Below are 19901 nucleotides of genomic sequence, written 5' to 3' on the forward strand. Positions count from 1 at the left end.
TCAGTATGTCGCCTTCTTGTCTGGGCAGGGGGAAAAATGGATACTAAGACTGTAATCCTTTCCGCATAAAATCTTTAAATGCAAACATGATTGCCATTGTAGATGGTTTAATCTGGTGATATTGTATTTCATTTCTGTTTTCGAAGAGGTTTGTTGATTTGACCATAGTGGGTTTGACTCCATGCTTATCTCAACTGTTTAGATAAGACATGTTTGACTTTGGCAGGTGACAAAATCTAGGGTGTGGAATAAGAGGTAGGAAAAAGCAGGCTGGCAAGTTCCCAGGTAGTGTTTATTTTAGGCATAGTGTATAGATGAGTAAATTGCTTCAGACAACTCACTGGACTTTGTGTAAAACCCCCACTGTCTGCGGAGTGTTTTCTGGGAAGGAGCACTGCACAATGTCCTTTATTGGGCATAACAGACTTCACCTTCTTGCTTAGGTAAACATTTACACTCTTGTAAATGTAGGCTCAGTGAGTTTCCCCCAAAACAGGACCCCACCTCTTGGATCCCATCTTTGCTCCCGTTTTCTGAATCATGCTTTTAAAAAGTGAGAGTATTAAATTTTCTTTCAAAAGTAAATATCTATATTACCCAAGAAATATATGTCTTACACCAAAATAACTTAGATACTGTTAATATCCATATATATTTCAGTCTAATTCTCAAATCCATCTTACCTTGAAGGAACTTACAAGCAGAAAAGCTTGCATTTATAAACACAATAATTAAAGTTTTTAGAGAAAAAAAAAACTTCAATATAATTGACGGAGGTGATGTTAGTAAGTTTCAGCATTTATATTTTTATTTGGCAGGCACGTTGAGGGAAGAGAAGGAGCTAAGAAATATGGTCAGTGCACATTATAAGAAACAGAGAAAAACACAAAAAAGCAAGCTTAGCAGAGAATTGTCGATATAGAACTAAGAAGCGTAGAGCTAAAACTAGATACATATGAAAAATTCTTTTGCTACCTACAGAGGCAAACCTACCTAACAACGTGTACTTCGTGGCGACTTTTTCAAAACAACATAAAACTACAACACTCTTAATAGCTGCCTAATAGCTATTAGCTGCTTTGCATAGATGTTAACAAAGTACTCAAAGGAACATCAGAGGAACAGAGGAACGATCTAATTATCTTATGGTCTCAGAGGGTCAGTCCCTCCTTGCTGACCCCATGTACTTGTGAAGAAAATCACAATGGTAGCACCATGCATTAGGTGAGAGTCTTGGCTATGTGGTGTGTAGTAAGGAGGAATGTTGGGATAAAGGAAGAAAACAAGGTGATGTGAATGAATGAATTATTGGCCCCTAGTGCTAACATCTTCTGTTAGCAGAGTAGGGCAAGTCAGTCCAATAAAATAATGAAGCATCTTAATATTCACTAAGGTAATCAAAGTCCCTGACATGTTTTTTACAAACATCTCTACTTGAGAATTCATGCCTTTTTACAATGTTTCTTGATACCCTCCATATCTAAATTTCCTCCCCATCTCTTTTCAGATTCCCTCTACCCACAACCCTCTACCAAATTCATAGCCCAGAGTCTATAATCAGTGCTATCCTTATGTTCATGAGTGTAGGACCATTCACCAGTGCATAGGCAATATAATAGGGGCCACCTCCTTGAAGAAAACTGATCTCCCTCAGCAGACAAGGTTCCTTAGCCATAAGTGGTATTTTGTGACCTCTCCCTATTTGGGGTGGGTTTTTGCATGGCTAGATCTGTAGGTCTTGTATAGCCCAGTGCAGCCACGGTGAGTTCATGGGTGCAACAGCCTTGATGCATCCAGATGAAAGTTTCCCAGAAGTCCTCCCTAACCTCTGGCTTTCATAATCTTTCTGCCTCATCGTAGTAATTGGTACACAACCTGCCATACTTAAACACCTTCTTCTCTGTGGCTTCAGCATAGGGAAGATCACACCAGAGCACAACTAGAGCCACAAAGGCAGACAGATGATCCAGTAGGCTGTGATAATAAAAGAATATATAGAGCCAATCTTCCAAGCAGCCCATTGAGTGACCACTATATGTAATGTGAACATCAGCTTTTTTTATTCTTTGTCTTAATCTCTGCCCCATCTCCTTCTCCTTCTGGCTCCTCTCCCATCTACAATGTGAATGCTCACTCAAGCCCAACACTAGGATTCTACATACAGTTACTGCAGTTGCCTAGAGCAGAACACAATGGCTTTACAATTAAGGAAGAAAAATGATTGTACATCATTTTTTTTCCATCTTAAGCCTTTGATACAATCACTAAGTTGAGAATTCTCAGGAAGACAGCAAGCTTAGAGCATAGTGCAGGGTCTAGATGTCTCCAGTCTGTAGCACAGGTTCACTGTGATTTGGGATTCTGTGCACATCTGCCTGGAATTTTAGGAAAAGAAGTAAATTACCTGTATCACAGAGCAGTTGGTAGTCTACACAGTAATGCTGGGTATTGAGTATTATTATTAGAAACTGAATATCTTTACATTTGAAACCATAAAAAGGCATGGGCAGAGCCTTGCAGATGACCTCCTTTGGCATTTCTCTTAATTCATAAACTCTCTTTACAACTCCATTCATAAAGTGTCCATATCGTCATGAACAAAGCTATCAAAATGCGCCCTGGACCTGCCCATTTTCTGTAAAAAGCCTATTAGTGTGCTCCAGTAGTTCAAGCATGGGCAACACAGGGTCCCTCTGCAGTCCCTCGCAAAAGTGACAAAAGGGGCCTGGGAAACATGGTTAGGGTAGGTCTTTCTACACAAGTTATTTCCCTAGCTGTGTGCCCACAATAGTCTGATTCAAAATTTAAATTAATCTCTGTAGAATGCTTGCACGCAGTTCATCTCAGAACTTAAACAATAAAGACTCGTTTAACTCATATGAAAATGTATACACTGGGTTTGGTCTGAGAACACTACTGGGAAAGTGGAGATCATATATCACGGAGAGGACAATGCAAGGCCTAGCAGCATCAGCCGGACGATGATCGCAATCCTGCCGAAAGGTTAACATGTGGTGTCTTACCCGTTCAATCTGATGGCTGCACCCTGAGCTTCAGGGAACAGCTGGGGTTGTGTTTCTAGAATTCACCATGTAGGAACAGGACGTGTGTGGCTCGATAACAAAAGGTAGAACACAGCGGCACTCTATTCTCCCTCACCTATAGCGCTATCAACTGGTGGGGTTGGGGGTTAGAAAGCTCTGCAGGCAGCTCAAGCACAGTCACCTTGAAGAAGCACTTGTGCAGAGAACGTCCAAGAAGCCAGTTTCCATTCACAAACATGAGGTGAATCCCCAGCCATCTGTTTTTTTGTTTGTTTGTTTGTTTTTTGTTTTTTTGTTTTTGTTTTTGTTTTTTTATAATACTCTCAAACACTGAATTACCCAAAATTAGCAATCCAAACCTCACCTTTCCCCAAGGATTATACAAAAGTGTTGTTTCTGTGTCAACCACTCCTTCATAAATAGTGGCTCGAGAGTCAAGCTAATGTGACCAATATATCCTCACTTGGTGCTCTGCATTCAGATCTGCGCTTTGCCTCCACACATGCCCTTCCAGGCCCGGAGCATTCTGCTAGCACCCAATGACTTTTGCAAACACCTAAGTATTACAGGGATGCCAATGCCATGAACTGCTGTGAGCTCTAAGTTTATGTTTGCATACAAAAAAAAAATCCACAGTACAGCAAAAATAAACACACAAACACATGATAAATAATTCACATAGGAAGTACAACAAAGAGAAAGGACACATATTCGCAGTTAGGCAAACCCCAAGTTTTATGTTCCTTCTGCCCATAAAAGCATAATCAAGAAATCCAACTCTCCGAGTATCATAAAAATGTAACAAAAAAATTCATCTTGAGGCTTTTTGCTGAGCCTGTAAGAAAAGATTTAACAATAACCATTTCCCCTTGACTTCATAATCTACAAGTGACTTAACATGATGTATGGGGTCTTTCTTTTTGTACGAAATAACTCTAGTTAATGAACTTTATTTTAAATTAAAGCATATTCTGATATTGAATTTCTGAAAGTCTGTTTTAATAAAAGCCTACTATCTCACATGTCTTTTTTTCCATCCACTACAAGGCTACAATTGATAAAAAAAAAAAAAAAAAAAAAAAAAAAAAAAAAAAAAAAAAAAAGGTTACCCTGGGCTCACTGCAGTCCACCTCTTCTCAAATGTCTGATTCTAACTGACTTAGCATTTCAATGGAAACCATTCACTCCACTATCCAGCATTTACTCTGATTTTAATGTCTTGATAAATATAATAAACAGGTCTTAAAATTCTATATCCCATGTGAACAAAACACTTCAACGTTAGAAAAGGAAGAGGAGGGAACATGAGGCAATGCCTACGCAAAGCCCTGAACCCTGCAGTTTCATAAAGCAACCAGATACTGGAAAACGTAATGGGAAAACACAACATTACCAATATTGAACCCAATTTTTTTAGAGCATTACATGCTAAAATAAACAAATGATTATGGATAAACTTTCTTTTGGTAATTAATAGGCAAGTGGAAAAAAAAAACAACTCTTGTCTCTAAAAAATGAAACTTGAATCTACATGAAAACAGACCTGCAGTTTGTAATCTACAATGTGTTTATAGAAAGTTCTGCATGAAAAACATGATTCGGTGGCAGCCCATCAGAGTACAGGAACTACTCCCAGCGCGGGTCACCTAAAAACACGTGAAATGTCACCATAATAACAACCCTTCTGAGCTGTAGGGATTCAGAGAGGCCCCTTCCAGAACTTGGGGGTTTGTAAAGAAAGCACACTGGCATGTTTTACTCATAACTTGAAGCCACAGTGACTACCAGGGAAAATCGTATCACAGGAAGAAATGGAAGCTTCTGTCTGTGTCACTATTGAGAGCGTCTGCTCTCACATCCTACCCTAGGAGTCATTGCTCAACAAAGCCAGAATCCATTCGACGGCTCCCTTCACATGCCACCCAGAGCCAAGAGCTATGCATGTGAAGTGCAGCTGACTCACTCAGCATGGAGACAATGTTTAAGAAACCACACAATGATGGGAGCCCTTGGCCTTTCAAGTTTCCAAAACAAACTGCTCTCCTTAGTGATAAAACACCGTCCAGAGATACAGCTGTGCTCAACTCCTAAGAGCCACTGATGTAAATAATTCTCATATTTATCTTCATTCAGAAAATGCAAATGAGGATGACCCCCAAACTAAATTCAGCATTTCTCTAACACCGGCTGAGAATGCAGATAATGGGACTTAGATGTGACCTGCTGGAGCTGTAATTCCCAGTTCCTCCCTCTCCTTCCTCTTACTCCCAAGCCCTGTCTGTGAGAAGAACTGCTCTGTGTGCTACTCCCACCTCCAGTTCACGGCAACAGTCTGCAGGAAAACTTACCCAGCATAATCAAGAAAGAATAGCCTATATTTCCTCTCCTTGGGTGGGGGGGGGTCGTCTCTGTTTCAAAGGCATGCAAGTCCACAGATGCATATCATTTCTTTAGAGGGACAGCAGAATGGAGCGGGGATTCAGTGTTTAATATGGGAGTACTATGTGCTGATGATAGAGAAGAAATCTTGGACAGTTTATAATAAAGAATAAACTGAGCATCAGAACGTGACATGATTTCCCCCCAGCCCCCCCCTCCGGTTTACTCAACTCACCAGCTAGCAGGAGAACTAGAATTCAACTCTATCTCAATCACTTTGGGCTGTCATGGCAAAATGCCACGGACTGAGTGACTTAAACAAAAGCAATTTCTTTTGTCACAATTCTACAGGATGGGAGGTTCAACACTGAGGTGTTGGGAGAAGCTGAAGATGTAACTCAACTGACAAAATACTTTCCCAGTATTGGGGAAGCCCTGGCTTCAAACCCCTGCACCACCTGAATCAGCATGGCACAGCACACCTGTATACCCAGCGGGCAGAAGGGAGGTCAAGACAGGGTACCCTCATTTATACACTGAGTTTGGGGCTAACTGTGATATGTGAGAGCCTATGGATATCAAAAAACAAGTAACAACATAGAAGCATGCCAATGGTATTAAAGGTAAAGGCTCACTTATAGCTTGTAGACAATAGACAGCTGCTTGACTACTCGCATTGCCCCACAGAAAGTGGGGAGTCAGAAGAGAAAGAGAGAGAAAGAGGAAATGATGTACATGGAACACTCTAGTCTCTCTACTCTTTAGAAGGGCCGTGATTTTGTAACAGAGGTCTCATCTTCATGAACTTAAAAAAGTCATCACCTCCAAACAGCATCCCCATGAGAATGGGCTTCAGCATATGAGGATGACACACACACATTGAGTCTGTAACAGCATCTAAGCTCTTGGCCCCACAACCTGTTCTCTAGTCACTGATAGCTGACATCTGAAAGGGGATTTCTGAAAATCCATGGAAGCAGTGCTACTGTGAAGTATATATATATATATATATATATATATATATATATATATATATGCTATAGATGTTAAAATGAAAAAAATGAAAGCAAGCATACCAAGGACTAGACTAGGCTCAGCCATTTCATTCCTCCTGTTGTCTATGGAAAATCAGAAACCTGGGAAAGTTGTGGTACATTTTATACATTGCTTTCTGTCACTCATAAGTTCATTCATTGGTTTACTTCTTTTCTTGTTGCCATGATGATAAGATACCTGAGAGCAGCAAGTAAAAAAAGAAAGAGTTTATAGTTGCAGAGGGATCTAGTCCATCACTGCAGAAAATGCAGGGAGGCAGACATGGTAGGAGAGGCATGACAACAGAAGCAGGGAGCTGGTTGGTCAAATTGCATCTACACTCAGGAAGCAGACAGGGAGCAGAAAGTGGGGGCTTACATGGCCCTACCCCTACTTCATTCCACTGCAGCTCATCCTCTTAAAGAGCCCACACCATCCCAAACAGCTACTGGAGCTGGAGAACAAGTATTCAGATATGGGAGCCTCTGGAAGATATTTCAACTTCGAACCACACTACTCATGATGACTCTTTCTGTAAATATTTGAGTTTTCTAAACTTGGATCCACTCAGCACAAGAAACTTCACTTGGTGTGCAATTTGGTATTCACATACTTTTTTTAAAGTAATTCACATATGTGAAAACAATTCATAATTTCATTTCCCTAAAATCAATAACTAGGGAAATTGTGTGACCATAAATACTCTTAGAACATAAACACTACTGAGGCTAGCAAAATGCCTCAGCAGGCAGTTGTGCCTGCCACACAACCTTGATGATCTGGGTTAGATTCTCAGTCAAATTCTGAAAATTGTCCTCTGACCTCAACACATATTCCATGGTATATATCAAACCCATACTCACATATATATATATATATATATATATATATATATATATGTGTGTGTGTGTGTATGAACACACACACACACACACACACACACACACACACACACGTATGTATGTATGTATGTATATAATATATCTTCCACACACACAGGCCCCAACATAAAAACTGAAAATAGGGCTAGAGAGATGACTCAGAGGTTAAGAGCACCAACTGCTCTTCCAGAGGTCCTGAGTTCAATTCCCAGCAACCACATGGTGGCTCACAACCATCCGTTATGAGATCTGGTGCCCTCTTCTGGTGTGCAGATATACATGGAATCAGAATATTGTATACATAATAAATAAATAAAATCTTTAAAAAAAACTGAAAATAACCACAATCTGGGGTTAGAAAGATGGCCCAAGATTCAAAAGTATGTATTGTTCTTACAGAGAGTTTAGCACTCAAATTGAGGCACTCACAACCACTTGTAATTACAGTTTTGGGGAATAAGAAACATTCTTTTGTCCTCTAAAGGCACCCGTACTCGTATTTGCATACCCACATACAGACAATTACAGACATCCACTTAAAGATGTATATTAAAAAAATGAAACAACACTTTAACAACAGAAATAATATCGACTGAGAAGAAAAACAATACACCCCCTTTTTATAACCATGGTCTAATTGCCTATCATCTTTATTTTTTATAGAAGGCTTGGTAGCTTACATCATTATTATTTAATTTATGTTATCAATCAGGTTTAAACAAAATAGAAATTTTATTTAGAAAGGACATAATCCAGCATTCATTACCCACAGGTCTCCTTAGTTCACTTAAGACAGGGCACACATTAAACACCAGAGGGAATAAAGACCATTAATACCTTGGGCTCATCACCCCTGCAGGATACTGAAGCTATTTCTATGGTTAGAGTCAATAAGTATATATTTGGTATCCCCTGCTCTACTACCTATAATCTATTCAAACTTGGCAGAGGGAATGTGAAGGTATCCACAGTCAGTTCAAGCTTCAGTTCTAGGGGCAGTCATGAGTCCTACAACGAAAGGTCCCTGTCTTGGGGAATTGTTGCCCAGCACCATGGAAGAAAACTGCACCCCCAGAGCCAGCTAACACAAGAAGCTCAGCTAGTTTCATCTAAATTAATGCTTTAAATGCCAAAGCACAGAGCCCACCCAAATGTTTTACAAAAATCTGCATGTTAGTGTCTACAATTGGCTTTTACTGGTGAGACTAGTTTTCAAAATATGTGGATTAGCTAAAATCTCTTAGGAATTTTCTACCTAAACTCCCTTCTTCTGGAGTCAAGAATCTCCTAAGAGCCATAACTTGGATATTTGAGGATGTTGCCTGAGGTTTAGCATCCAGACACATAGGCTGGGTTTGATTTCTAAATGTCTGGTGCAGATTAAAGGGTCACAGACTCTCCCTCCATGATGTGCTTGTATCTGTAGGGGATAAATCTTTCCTCAAAAGTCAGAAGGACAAGTTAGGCAATCCCACATTTACAAAGTACATTTTAAATGGTTTTATTCTTGTTGTTCTATAAACACTTGTTTAATATTTAGCAGTATTGTGGGAAGAAAATTAGCTCCGAAGCCTGCTTCAGTTTGATCTGGCAGCAGAATAACATTTTCATTTTATACTTGTATCTAAGGCTATTATTTTTCACATGTACTGGTGTGTATGAAGGTGAGGTCCGAGTGCACCAGGCATGTATGTGGAGGTGAGAGGGCAACTTTCAGGATCCCGGACACAGAAAGACTTGTATCCCCTCTTTCCTTTCTGCCTTTGGCCTTAGGCATTGCATAAGCCACTTCCCACCTGTTACCTTGGGCAGAACATGACACAGTGATTGATGGTAGCAAGACTATGAAGAGAGCCTGGAGAGACGGCTCAGCAGCTAAAAGCAACTGATGTTCCTGCAGAGACCCTGGGTTCAATTCCAAGTACATATAGGTGGTTTCATAACTCTCCATAACTCCATAAGGGATCTTCTACACAGACATACATGCAAACAAAACACAAAACACTCAAAGATATATATGTAATTTTTAAGGTCATGAGTAGACCTTGACATATAGAATGCCAATCCAACCCTCATCATTTTAACAAGGCATTCAAATTAGAATCATGACAAAGTAAAGGCAATTCTAGTTTTGACTGGGGGGGGGGAGCGGTTCCAGTAAATCTAAATGAGGTGATGCAGGCCTCTGTATGAAAAAGTTATGAGATGCTTTTGACAGTGGTGAGTCTAATCTCACAATTTCTAACTTGGTTTGTAGGTGAAAGCCAGTATTTGGATGGCCAAGGTGACTCCATGGCACATCAGCCCTGAAAATTTCCACTCTGATAGTTTAGGATAACCTTTCAAACCTATGGACCTCATTTTAGAGATGCCAGCATGGCTGGTAGGAAAAGAGCAATTCGGAGGAGTGACATATCTGGTGGAAAAGGGTAGCCATGCCCAATGAAGAGACTTGAGTTCATGTCCAATCTGCTCCATTAATGAGCCATGCGACATTGAAAAAAACATTTTAGCCCCCTAAAATGTCTTAGTCTTTTCTTCTATAATATGACACTAGAGATCTGGACACATTTTGTAGTCACTTTCATATCCCTAATCAATGATGGTTACATTTCCATAGATTTCTCAGTGGAGGTACATCCTATAAGTGAAGTGTACTGTAAGAGCTTTCAGAGATCCCACCCTACACTAACCCTGAGGCAGGCAAACAGGTATGGCTGCTTCCTTGTCCAGCTGTGAAGGCAGCCACAACTTGAGAGATTGGATATGCAGGTTTTGAAGGGACTCAAGCACTCCCGTCGCATCCTAATAGGATAAGGTTTATGCATAATTCTGTGTGACCCTTCCACTACTGACGTTCATGCCATGTTATTGTTCGACTTGCATGTTAAGCAAGCAAATTTTCAATGAACTCTCGCTGGCTGTGCCACAGACACAGATGTCAGGCGGACTCCTTTGTTCATAAGGTTCTCATTATTAGCTCAACCCGAGCTGAATATTTGACTGAAGGAAAAGACCATATCATTATTTTCAGATTTCATCCTATGACTTAACTGGGCTACATCTGCCAGCTTCAGAAACAGCAAGTGCTGCTTGGCGCCAGCCTTGGCGTTCTTTTCTGTGACTATTACCCCAAATGTCTCAGCCCAAGGAAGCCTCTTCTGCATCAAAACAATTTAATAAAAACTAAAATTCTGATTAAGAGTTACTCATCAATTGACAGGGCAGGCCACACTAGTGCTATTTATGAATTATACCCCATGATATTTCAGGACTAACAAACAGAGTCTGCATTCCCAAATAGGCAAACTAGAAAGCCAGTGACCATTTTCATGATTTACAAGCTCTCTCTTGTACTTGAAACCATATTTTTTTAATAGGTAAATTGGCATTCCTTTGAATAACTCGATCTGCTTTAAATCTATTCTAATGCTCTGGGAAGCATAAGGGAGATTCAAAATACTTATATTTAATTCTTCTATTCAACTTTGGACCATCTCTCAGCATATATATGATAGGAAGCTAAGGCATAGGAATACCCGGCAAGTATAAGGCAAAATGCATTACAATAATGACACCAAAGCCATTTAGAAAAATGTTTCAAATCACCCAAATTCCACACTTAAATATCCCATAAGCCCATTAAAGAACATAAAGGAACTAAAAGCTTCCATCTGTCTGTACATCACCATCAATAATGCAAATCAGCAAGGATAATTTGAAATCACCTTTGCTGATCATTAGGAAAGGCCATTCAGGGGCTGAGAGGATGGATCAGTGGTTAAGCATGCTTGCTGCTCTGTCATTAGAACCTGAATTTGGATCCCAGAACCCAGGTCAGGGGGTTCATCCATGCCTTTAGCTCTATCTTCAAAGATCTGATGCCCTCTTCTGGCCTCTACAGGCACCTGCACATACATGTGCAAACACAAATAATAAAGTTAACAGGTAAATAAATAAAGCAATCCCATCCCTCTATAGTAGAGGAACCTGGGGTTTCTGCTACAGTTGCTCCAAATGCCTGGGGAAAGAATGACCAATTTTCCACCAGAAAGTCACATGCAAAATTAAATTGCCTTATTCTTTCAACATCTTGCAGACTCTTGGAACATGAGGACCTAAGGGAATGTGCCCTGTATTCCAGCCAATGTTTTAAATACATCTCATAGACAAATGGTCACTCAGCCTTTTAAAAACACCTGTTTTCAGTTCCTCACTAAACATAGCAATTTATTCCCTAATTGCCATCTCTAATCCCAAGATCATCCTTAGGAGAACCAATGCAACAAGCACTTCTGTGAATCTCATGCTGGGTGGCACTGATCTGGTTTAGAATTTTAGGCTTATCCATCAAGCACCTGAGACTCAAGGCTCAACTAGCATTTTCTCCCTTGAGTCCTTCTCCTCTGGACAGTTTTAATGGTTAGGAAACCCATTATCTGATTCACATTAGAATTTATTAGTAGCTTTTACACGGTGGCATTAAGATATGATCTAACTAGTTACAGAGCTAGCAGGAATCATGCTTTGTATGATACAAAATCTGAATTTTTATAACAACAGACTAAGTATATTTACAACAGACTGAGGGTTTGTGACCCCACTGTTTGTGTGTTGCAATGCTAATCCCCCCACCCCATCCTGTCATGTGTTGGTGTCCAGAATGAGGGTTTTTGAGGCTCCTTAGACCTTGAGAATGGAACCCTCAGGAATGAAATTGGTTTCTTTATGAACAAAATGTAGTAGCGCTCACTTGGTTACTTTCTACCACAAGTAAAATACAAGCAGAAAATGATTCTCTGAATCCCGAGCAGGGCCCTCACCAGAGTCTAACTGTGCTGTGACCCTGTGCTTTTTAGAACCAAAAGAAACACAGTCTTTAGTTTAAAAACTACCACTAAAGAACAGAATAGAAACATCATGTGAGAATTAGACCTTTAACATGGTATAAAATAGGAAGGAAAATGATATTAATATAACCTAGCAGGGAAAAAAAGCATGAATTATATATCATGTTACAGGAAATATACTAACTGCCTGAATAGAACCTTCTAGAAACATCACAAAATTTAGCCCAACTGTTAGTATTAAGTGACTGTGTTTTAATTTTTTTACACTTACCATGTTGTATGTCTTTCATATCTAAATGAAGACTAGACATTAGAATTCCTACTGCTTGTGATCTTTTGTTGCTAAGCAACTTGACAACCTGTTCAAGAAAGAGTAAAAGGAGAAACATTAACTTAAACCCTAATATGCTTAGTAACATTTTTTAATCCAACACGAAGAACCACTAAAAAGCAGAGCTTGCATCATTACTACTTTTGAATTTTCTATACCAAACCAATAAAATCCATCATTTCTTCCAAGTAGTCACCATTGGTCTCAAAGTCAAATTGCCAAGAGTCTAGGAAATTAGTCTGGTTACCTGAAGATTAAAATTACACATCTAAGCAGGGCGTTGGTGGCACATGCCTTTAATCCCAGCACTCGGGAGGCAGAGGCAGGCTGATCTCTGTGAGTTCCAGGCCAGTTTGGTCTCTAGAGCGAGTGCCAGGATAGGCTCCAAAGCTACACAGAGAAATCCTGTCTCGAAAAACCAAAAAGAAAAAAAAAAAGAATAAATAAATAAATAAATAAAATTAAATATCTAATCATATGCTACCTGAGATAAAACTTTGAACAGCTGGCAAACAAGGGCAAAATCAAACTATACACAGGAAATATGCCAGATCAGATCTGTTTTGTAAAACAGAAAATGTGCTCCATTAGGTAGTCAGGTCTTGTGGGTGGCCCTTATTTTCCTGGTGGCTCCTTTCATTGTACATTTGATCCACATTGGTTGGACAATTTCCAACTACTTAATAGAAGAATATGAGTGTCATATTAGATGGAACACATTGGCCTGTCCCCAAGTCTTTCTGTCTAGAAAGTCTGAAAGAATCTGCGTGCATACCCCAGTCAAATCTCCCAAAATAGAGGTGAACAAACTGCTAGAGTATATCCATGCTTGAACTATATTCTCCAACAATGCACATTGCCATGATTTCCTGCTTAGGAGATTTTATTCCAGCAAAGTCTGTCTGCTCTCCTGTTCTCTTTTAAATCCACTTAGAGAAATAGCTAAGGGAAGGGAGCGTGATTACAGCCAGATTATTGGAGTCAGTTGCTGCCTCACAAACTCTCACCATTAGTGACATTGCCTTTTGGTTTAAGTTGGGTCAGTCAAGAACCTAATAAAAGAAACAGACCCAGCCGACATAAAAGTATTCATCAAAGCAGTAACAGCACTCTTGGTCTCCTGGCAGGAATGGGGAAGGTCATTAAAACAGCATAATTCCAGAAAGCTCCCAATATGGTGGACAAGACCCTCCACAAGAGATGCTGTGGCCTCAGAGGAAGAACAATGGCAGAAGAGTTTATTATTGTTTTCTTTCTTTTAATAGTTTATTAGATTGGACATACAAAAAAATTGGTCTCAAATGATTATTTATTAACTACTTCAACAGATTGTCAATAACATTGTCTCCTTCAGAGCTAAGAAATTAGAAATGCATTGTCTGGAAGTAAGTTATGTTCTGAACAATAATTCCTAGGTTCAGGGACAGGCAATCTGGGCCCCACTTGTGCTACTTCCATTAAAATTCCTAATCATTTCTGCTCCTTAGTTGCAATGGCACACTTGAATCTGTGCCTCATCACCATGTTGTTCACACCCACAGCTGCTCTCCTCATCATGGCTCTGACAACTCTTCCTTTGGAAACCAGATATCAATAGTAGCTTCAGTCCTGTTCTCCAGGCTTCATTCTTTACAATCCACAATTTCTCTCATATGACATATACACCTCATCCACTCAGCAATTTCCTACTTTCCTAAAAGTTATCTCCTTTAAAGTTCCCCACATAGTCTCTATTTGACTCCAGGGAGTCACACCCCAAATATCCAGCCAATGTCTCCTTCTTTACTTTGTATGTTGGAATAAGGGTACCACCATCATCTATCCATCTATCAAAGCTGAAAACTACGGTATCGATCTAGACCTTTCCCTCTCCTCTGCTTGTAGGACATACTGGGTAGTCAAGGGCGATCCACCTGTGTCTTCTGAGGCTGTGCCCTCCATCTCAATGCCAGGGTTTGCTTTTATATTATATTTTGCATAGATCAAAGCGGAAAGTCTGCAATGACTTCCCAAGTCCAGTTCGGTGTTTCTCAACTGCCTTCCTTACACAGTGAATGGTTCATGATCACCACCATGAAGAAATTTACAAATGCAAGCTCCTACACTGTAACTGAAACCCACTTACCAGGAGATCTGAGAGTAGGAATATCATCGCCAATTTTGAACATCCCCTAAGGGATTCTAAACTACTGATGGAGTCTCATCCTTCCTGCCCAGCCTCCTTACCTATAGCCAAGCATCCTTCTACAATTGTCAGAATCTTGACCTTGCACCTTTACTTTGTGAACCGGAGTGGCTCCTGTTAGGCAATGGTCTCCATGAAGACCACATTATCAGTGCCACAGTTCATCTGAAACTTACCCTTTCTGTTATTTCAGAAACACTCAATTCCAAACTGCAATTTATATTCCAATGCATAAGACAATATAAACAACAATCTGGCATCATCTGGAAGGAAACACACTCAGAAGAAATCAGAACTCTCAAAGGACAGCAATCCATCCATGTTCTAAAGTCTATCTCTGTATGATGGATGAATCAACTCATCTGTCCTTCTTTATCCAACACCCTGGGTAATAAGGACCCAAAGATCTCAAGCTAGAATATTCTTAGAATCCAGTGACCAGAGTTACAACAGAGATAGACAACATAGTCAGGGGACTCACGGACTCCTAGCCAAAAAGTAGAAAATACAGAACTAACATATTAGAAATCCACAGGATTAGGGCATATAATCAGAATTTTAAAAGGATCCATTTGGTTTCCTAGTCATATTAGATCCAGTTAATTCACTTACAGCAATGGTTTTCTTAGGACTTCCCTAGTAGGCAGGGGGATATAGGGATTGTGAACAAAGATTCTGCAGAAGAAACCACTGCGCCTCACGCCTTAAATGCACTGAATTATCTGGGATCTTTTGAAAACAGACTCTGATTCCAGACTCTACCAAAGTTCCCAGAGGATGCCAGTGCTGTGAAGCATAGAAAATGCTGTTCCAAGTTCTCCTATTTCCACCTTAATACAGTCTAGAAACCCACTGCAATACTATGGGTCCAACTTTTCAACCAGAAAAATAATAGGAGCAGCGACAGAAACTTCAAAAAGCTGTGGAATAATAGGCCATGTGCTGCTATACGGTAGGGGAAAATTGGGAGATGCTAAACTTACAACACAAACAAATTTGGGCATCTTTTATCTTAACTGGGTTCACTCAATCCACTGAGGTATTAATTTAAATACTATAAATTAATTTTATAAAACAGAATACATTAATCATTGCATTTGATTTTACAAAAGAATTACTGTTCTTTCCCTCTGCTCCTACAATTAAAAAAAAAAAAGCAGGCACATATGACTGGGAGAAGTCTTCTGGTAGTAGTAAATGTTTTCTTTAATTTTTTCTACTTAAATTATTTCCCATACCCATCACTACTGAGACAAAATGCCAGGGAAATAATGCAATATCTAGCCATGGAAGAGAACATAACCAAAGCTCCTCACAATACAGCCCCAGTCAACACTTTTAGGACCTAAGTGTAGACGAACTAGGCTGCATAGCTAGAAATGGGTATAAAATGAGCATTGAATGCTAGTCTGAATGGCTATGGCATCAAGGAGATCACAATGGTCTGTTTGCACTGCATTTATAAAATTTTCTCTTATATGACAATAGAGTAGCCAAGCAAATGGAAATACAGTCGCAGATTTACATGAATATCGATTTGACTGTGCTATGTCGCATCCTCCTTGCCTAGCTGTGTGGTTAGATATAGAGCTTTCTAATAAGAAGAATTTGGGGGAATTTTGTCCTAATTAAATCACTGAGTAGTATTCCATTAAAGTTAGGCACAAATTTCCACAAGACAAAAATAAAAACTAGATGCTTCAACTGGTGAGTGTTTTATTCCACCTCACCCAGTAATCTGTAAAAGTGGCCAAGGCAGTTTTACTGTGTAAAGAGAGAAAAGGGAAGATGTTGAGTTGGAACACAGCCAATTCACAGCATGGCTCAGGCACTATCTAGCAGGTGTATATAAACAGCCGGGTGTGGTAGTGCACACCTTTAATCCTATCACTCAGAAGGCAGAAGCAGGTGGATCTCTGTGAGTCTAAGGCCAGCCTGGTCTACACAGCAAATTCCAGGACAACCTCCATAGCAATACAGAGACACCCTGTCGAGAGAGACAGAGACAGAGACAGAGACAGAGACAGGCCTTAAAAGCCTAGTACTATGTTAAAAAACACAGGGGAAAAAAGATTCCACTCCCCACTTACTTGTTTTACCTCCAAATAGTGCTTAAGAAAATAAAACAGCATGATACTAATATACTATGTGTGCCTATTAGGACCAGTGTCCGATGTCTCTAACCATTAAAATAAAAGAGAAATCCTTAATACAATTGCCCTAATAGGAGACCTGCAAGCAACAAACTGCAACCAGCATTAGCAGAAAGAGAACAAAAGGCTCCAAGCCTCTAAAACCACAGTAACTAATACTGAACAACAAGCCACATGTGGCTGGCCAGGCATGGGAAATATGCACAGACCTAAAAGATTCTGGGATTCATGTCTCTTTTAAAGGATATAGCAATGATCGCCATAATTTTTTGTGGACTGAATGTTCAAAAGGCAATGTTTGAACCCTGAATCCTATATAATGCCTTCTACTTAATTGCATGTCTTTCTGAATAAATTCTAAAATTCGACTATTAGAAAATTTAAAGTTACATACATAGCTGGTAGTCTATTTTGGGCAGTAGTGGTTAAGACCCAACAAGTTCATAAGAATGACTGAACACATTTACCTTTAACTGGGGCCTAGATAGCTTATCTGTATCTCTATCTCCTCCCCTTCATCCATCTATCCATCCATCCATCCCTCTCACCCTTCTCTCCTCCTTCTTCTCCCCGCCACTGTGTGTGTGTGTGTGTGTGTGTGTGTGTGTGTGTGTGTGTGTGTGTGTGTGTGTGTGTGCTCGTGAAGTTGATTTTTTTTAAAGGAAGATAAAGCAGGACTTGGGGGGTTGAGGCATAAGGATCAGATGTTCAACAAACAAACACACCATGTAAAAGTCTAAGGTTCTTTGGTCATTAGCAGGCCTCACTGCTATATTAGTAAAGGAACTGCATGCTACACCTATGTCCTGTTAGACAGCACAATCATTTACAAGGCAGAAACATACTGAGAGGAACAGCAACAAGAAGAGAGAATCCCAGATCCTCATTGAGTTTATGAAATTCCTACTTTCAGTTATACCACAATGTCCCCAGAGAATACAAACACCCCGTATTTGAATCCTTTGGTCTTTTATTCAGTTTGCATGGTTGCATTAATTAAATGAGGCTCACATAACCAGCTAACTACAAAAACAACACAAGCAAACCTATTTATAGTAATTAACACAATTTCTTCCACTGTTTATAGCAATCACACCCTAGTATTTTAATGTCAATTTTAGCATAGAAATAATAGTGCACATAAAGTCACCCTCAGACATAACTATGACCCAGAGTGTATTTCCACATTTTCATTAAAACCTCCCCTACATTTTTCTTCTGTAACCAAACACATTCCTCAGCGGATGCTCTGGGAGAAGCCTAATATGGGCATGATATTGATGTTGGCTAAAACTGTTTGTTGTGTTCCACAGTCTTTCCACTGTTCTTGCTCTCCCTGATCCCACCCACCTTTTATTTTTGTCCTTAAAATTTTACCCTTTCCTCAAAAATCATCTCATCCATTTCTTTTCCTGCCTTCATAAATAGTTCCTAGAGGGTTTGTTCCCTTTTGCTCTACTAGGGAATTGAACCCAGGACCTTGTACATACATACAAGGCTCTACCACTGAGCTGCCAACCCAGCACATACTTCTGAGCTTCTTTTGCTACTTATTTCACTGTACTGATTCTCTCCTGTAGCTGCCCCTATATAACCTTGATACCAAATGTCTCCTCTGCTCTTTTGTTGTCATTGTTGCTTTTCTCTACAGTTCAAAGCCAGACACACTATGGACTGTGGGTCAAAGGTGGAACATTACAGAAGAACTTCATGTGACTGTCCAGGCAGCAAGTTGTCTCTGTCAATTCTAGAGTTTAACATATTATCCTTTTGTGGTCTTTGATGGAGTTGAAGATAAATAGTCATAGTTATAGTTTTCCTTAGTTATGATAAAAGATAAGTTACATATAGACTTTAGACTCACAAAGATAGAATAGATGATAGAATATTTTCTTTAAATCTTGCTAAATGTTAATGGACTAAATATTGTAACTAGAGTTCCTACTTGATAACTGTTTTGTTATATACAATTTGACTATGTTAAAGTTAAAATCTTTTTATTTAGACAGAAAAGAGGAGATGATGGGAGATGTCATTCTGTAAATATGTTTCTCTTATCGGTTAATGAATAAAGCACTATAGGCCAATAAGGAAGCAAGATAGGCAGGACTAGGGGAGAAGGAGGATTCTGGGAAATGTAGTAGAAAGTCACAATGTGATCCAGGGAGGAGAGGACACATAAGTCTGGCATTCTCTGTAAGATAAGACCTTGTAGAAATACATATATTAGTAGTTATGGGTTAATACTTAAGACTGAGCTAGCCAATAAGAAGCCCTAGACATTGGCCAACAGCACTGTAACTAATAGAGTATCTGTGTGTTATTTGGGGTTGACATGGCACTGGGACCAAGCTGACAGGAAGAGTTATCATAACAACCAACTATGTGTAGTTTTCTATCTAGCAAACTATTTTTGGTCAATATCTACTAAAACCTTCTATTTAGATGTCTTCCTTCCTCCTTGACTTCAACATGACCAAATTTTAAGCAGATCCATTTTACAAATTAAAGGACTATTATGGCAGTTGTCATGTTTAAGATTCCATCTTATAGGGGCTGGAGAGATGGCTCAGCGGTTAAGAGCACTGGCTGCTCTTCCAGAGGAGCCGGGTTCAATTTCCAGTACCCACATGGCAGCTCACAACTGTCCATAACTTCTGTTCCAGCGGATCCAATACCCTAATAAAGACATTCATTCATGCAGGCATAACACCAATGTACATGAAATAAAATAAATAATTAAAAATAGACACCATGTTATAAATCTTTTATGTTATAACCATACAATTTTGGCATTTAAACTGGGCATCCTGGCTGCCTAGCTAACATTCCATTTTCTGTAGCCTTTTTGACAACAATAAAAATCAATTTTGGACAATAGATTGCAAGGAGTATGAGTTAGATTTTACTCACTATGACAAATACCCAAGGTGATGAACTTATAAAGAGAAAGAACTTATTATGTTACACAACTTTGTAGATTTCCAACCCTAGCTGGTTAGTTCTATCATTTTTAGGTCTGGAAAACCACTTATTTCACAAT

General features: G+C 39.5%; 1 protein-coding gene across 2 annotated transcripts in view; it reads right to left on the reverse strand.

The window, feature by feature from the left end:
- The window catches only part of Fmn2 (formin 2), a 291955-nt gene that overhangs the window by 151459 nt on the left and 120595 nt on the right, over nt 1–19901 (reverse strand). For both annotated transcript variants that reach the window (XM_035444830.1, XM_027418908.2), the window contains one exon: nt 12461–12548. In XM_035444830.1, the coding sequence (XP_035300721.1) occupies nt 12461–12548 (88 nt within the window). The remainder of the gene's footprint in view (nt 1–12460; nt 12549–19901) is intronic.

Source organism: Cricetulus griseus, chromosome 5 (genome assembly GCF_003668045.3).
Source record: "Cricetulus griseus strain 17A/GY chromosome 5, alternate assembly CriGri-PICRH-1.0, whole genome shotgun sequence".
In the NCBI taxonomy this organism is placed as follows: domain Eukaryota; kingdom Metazoa; phylum Chordata; class Mammalia; order Rodentia; family Cricetidae; genus Cricetulus; species Cricetulus griseus.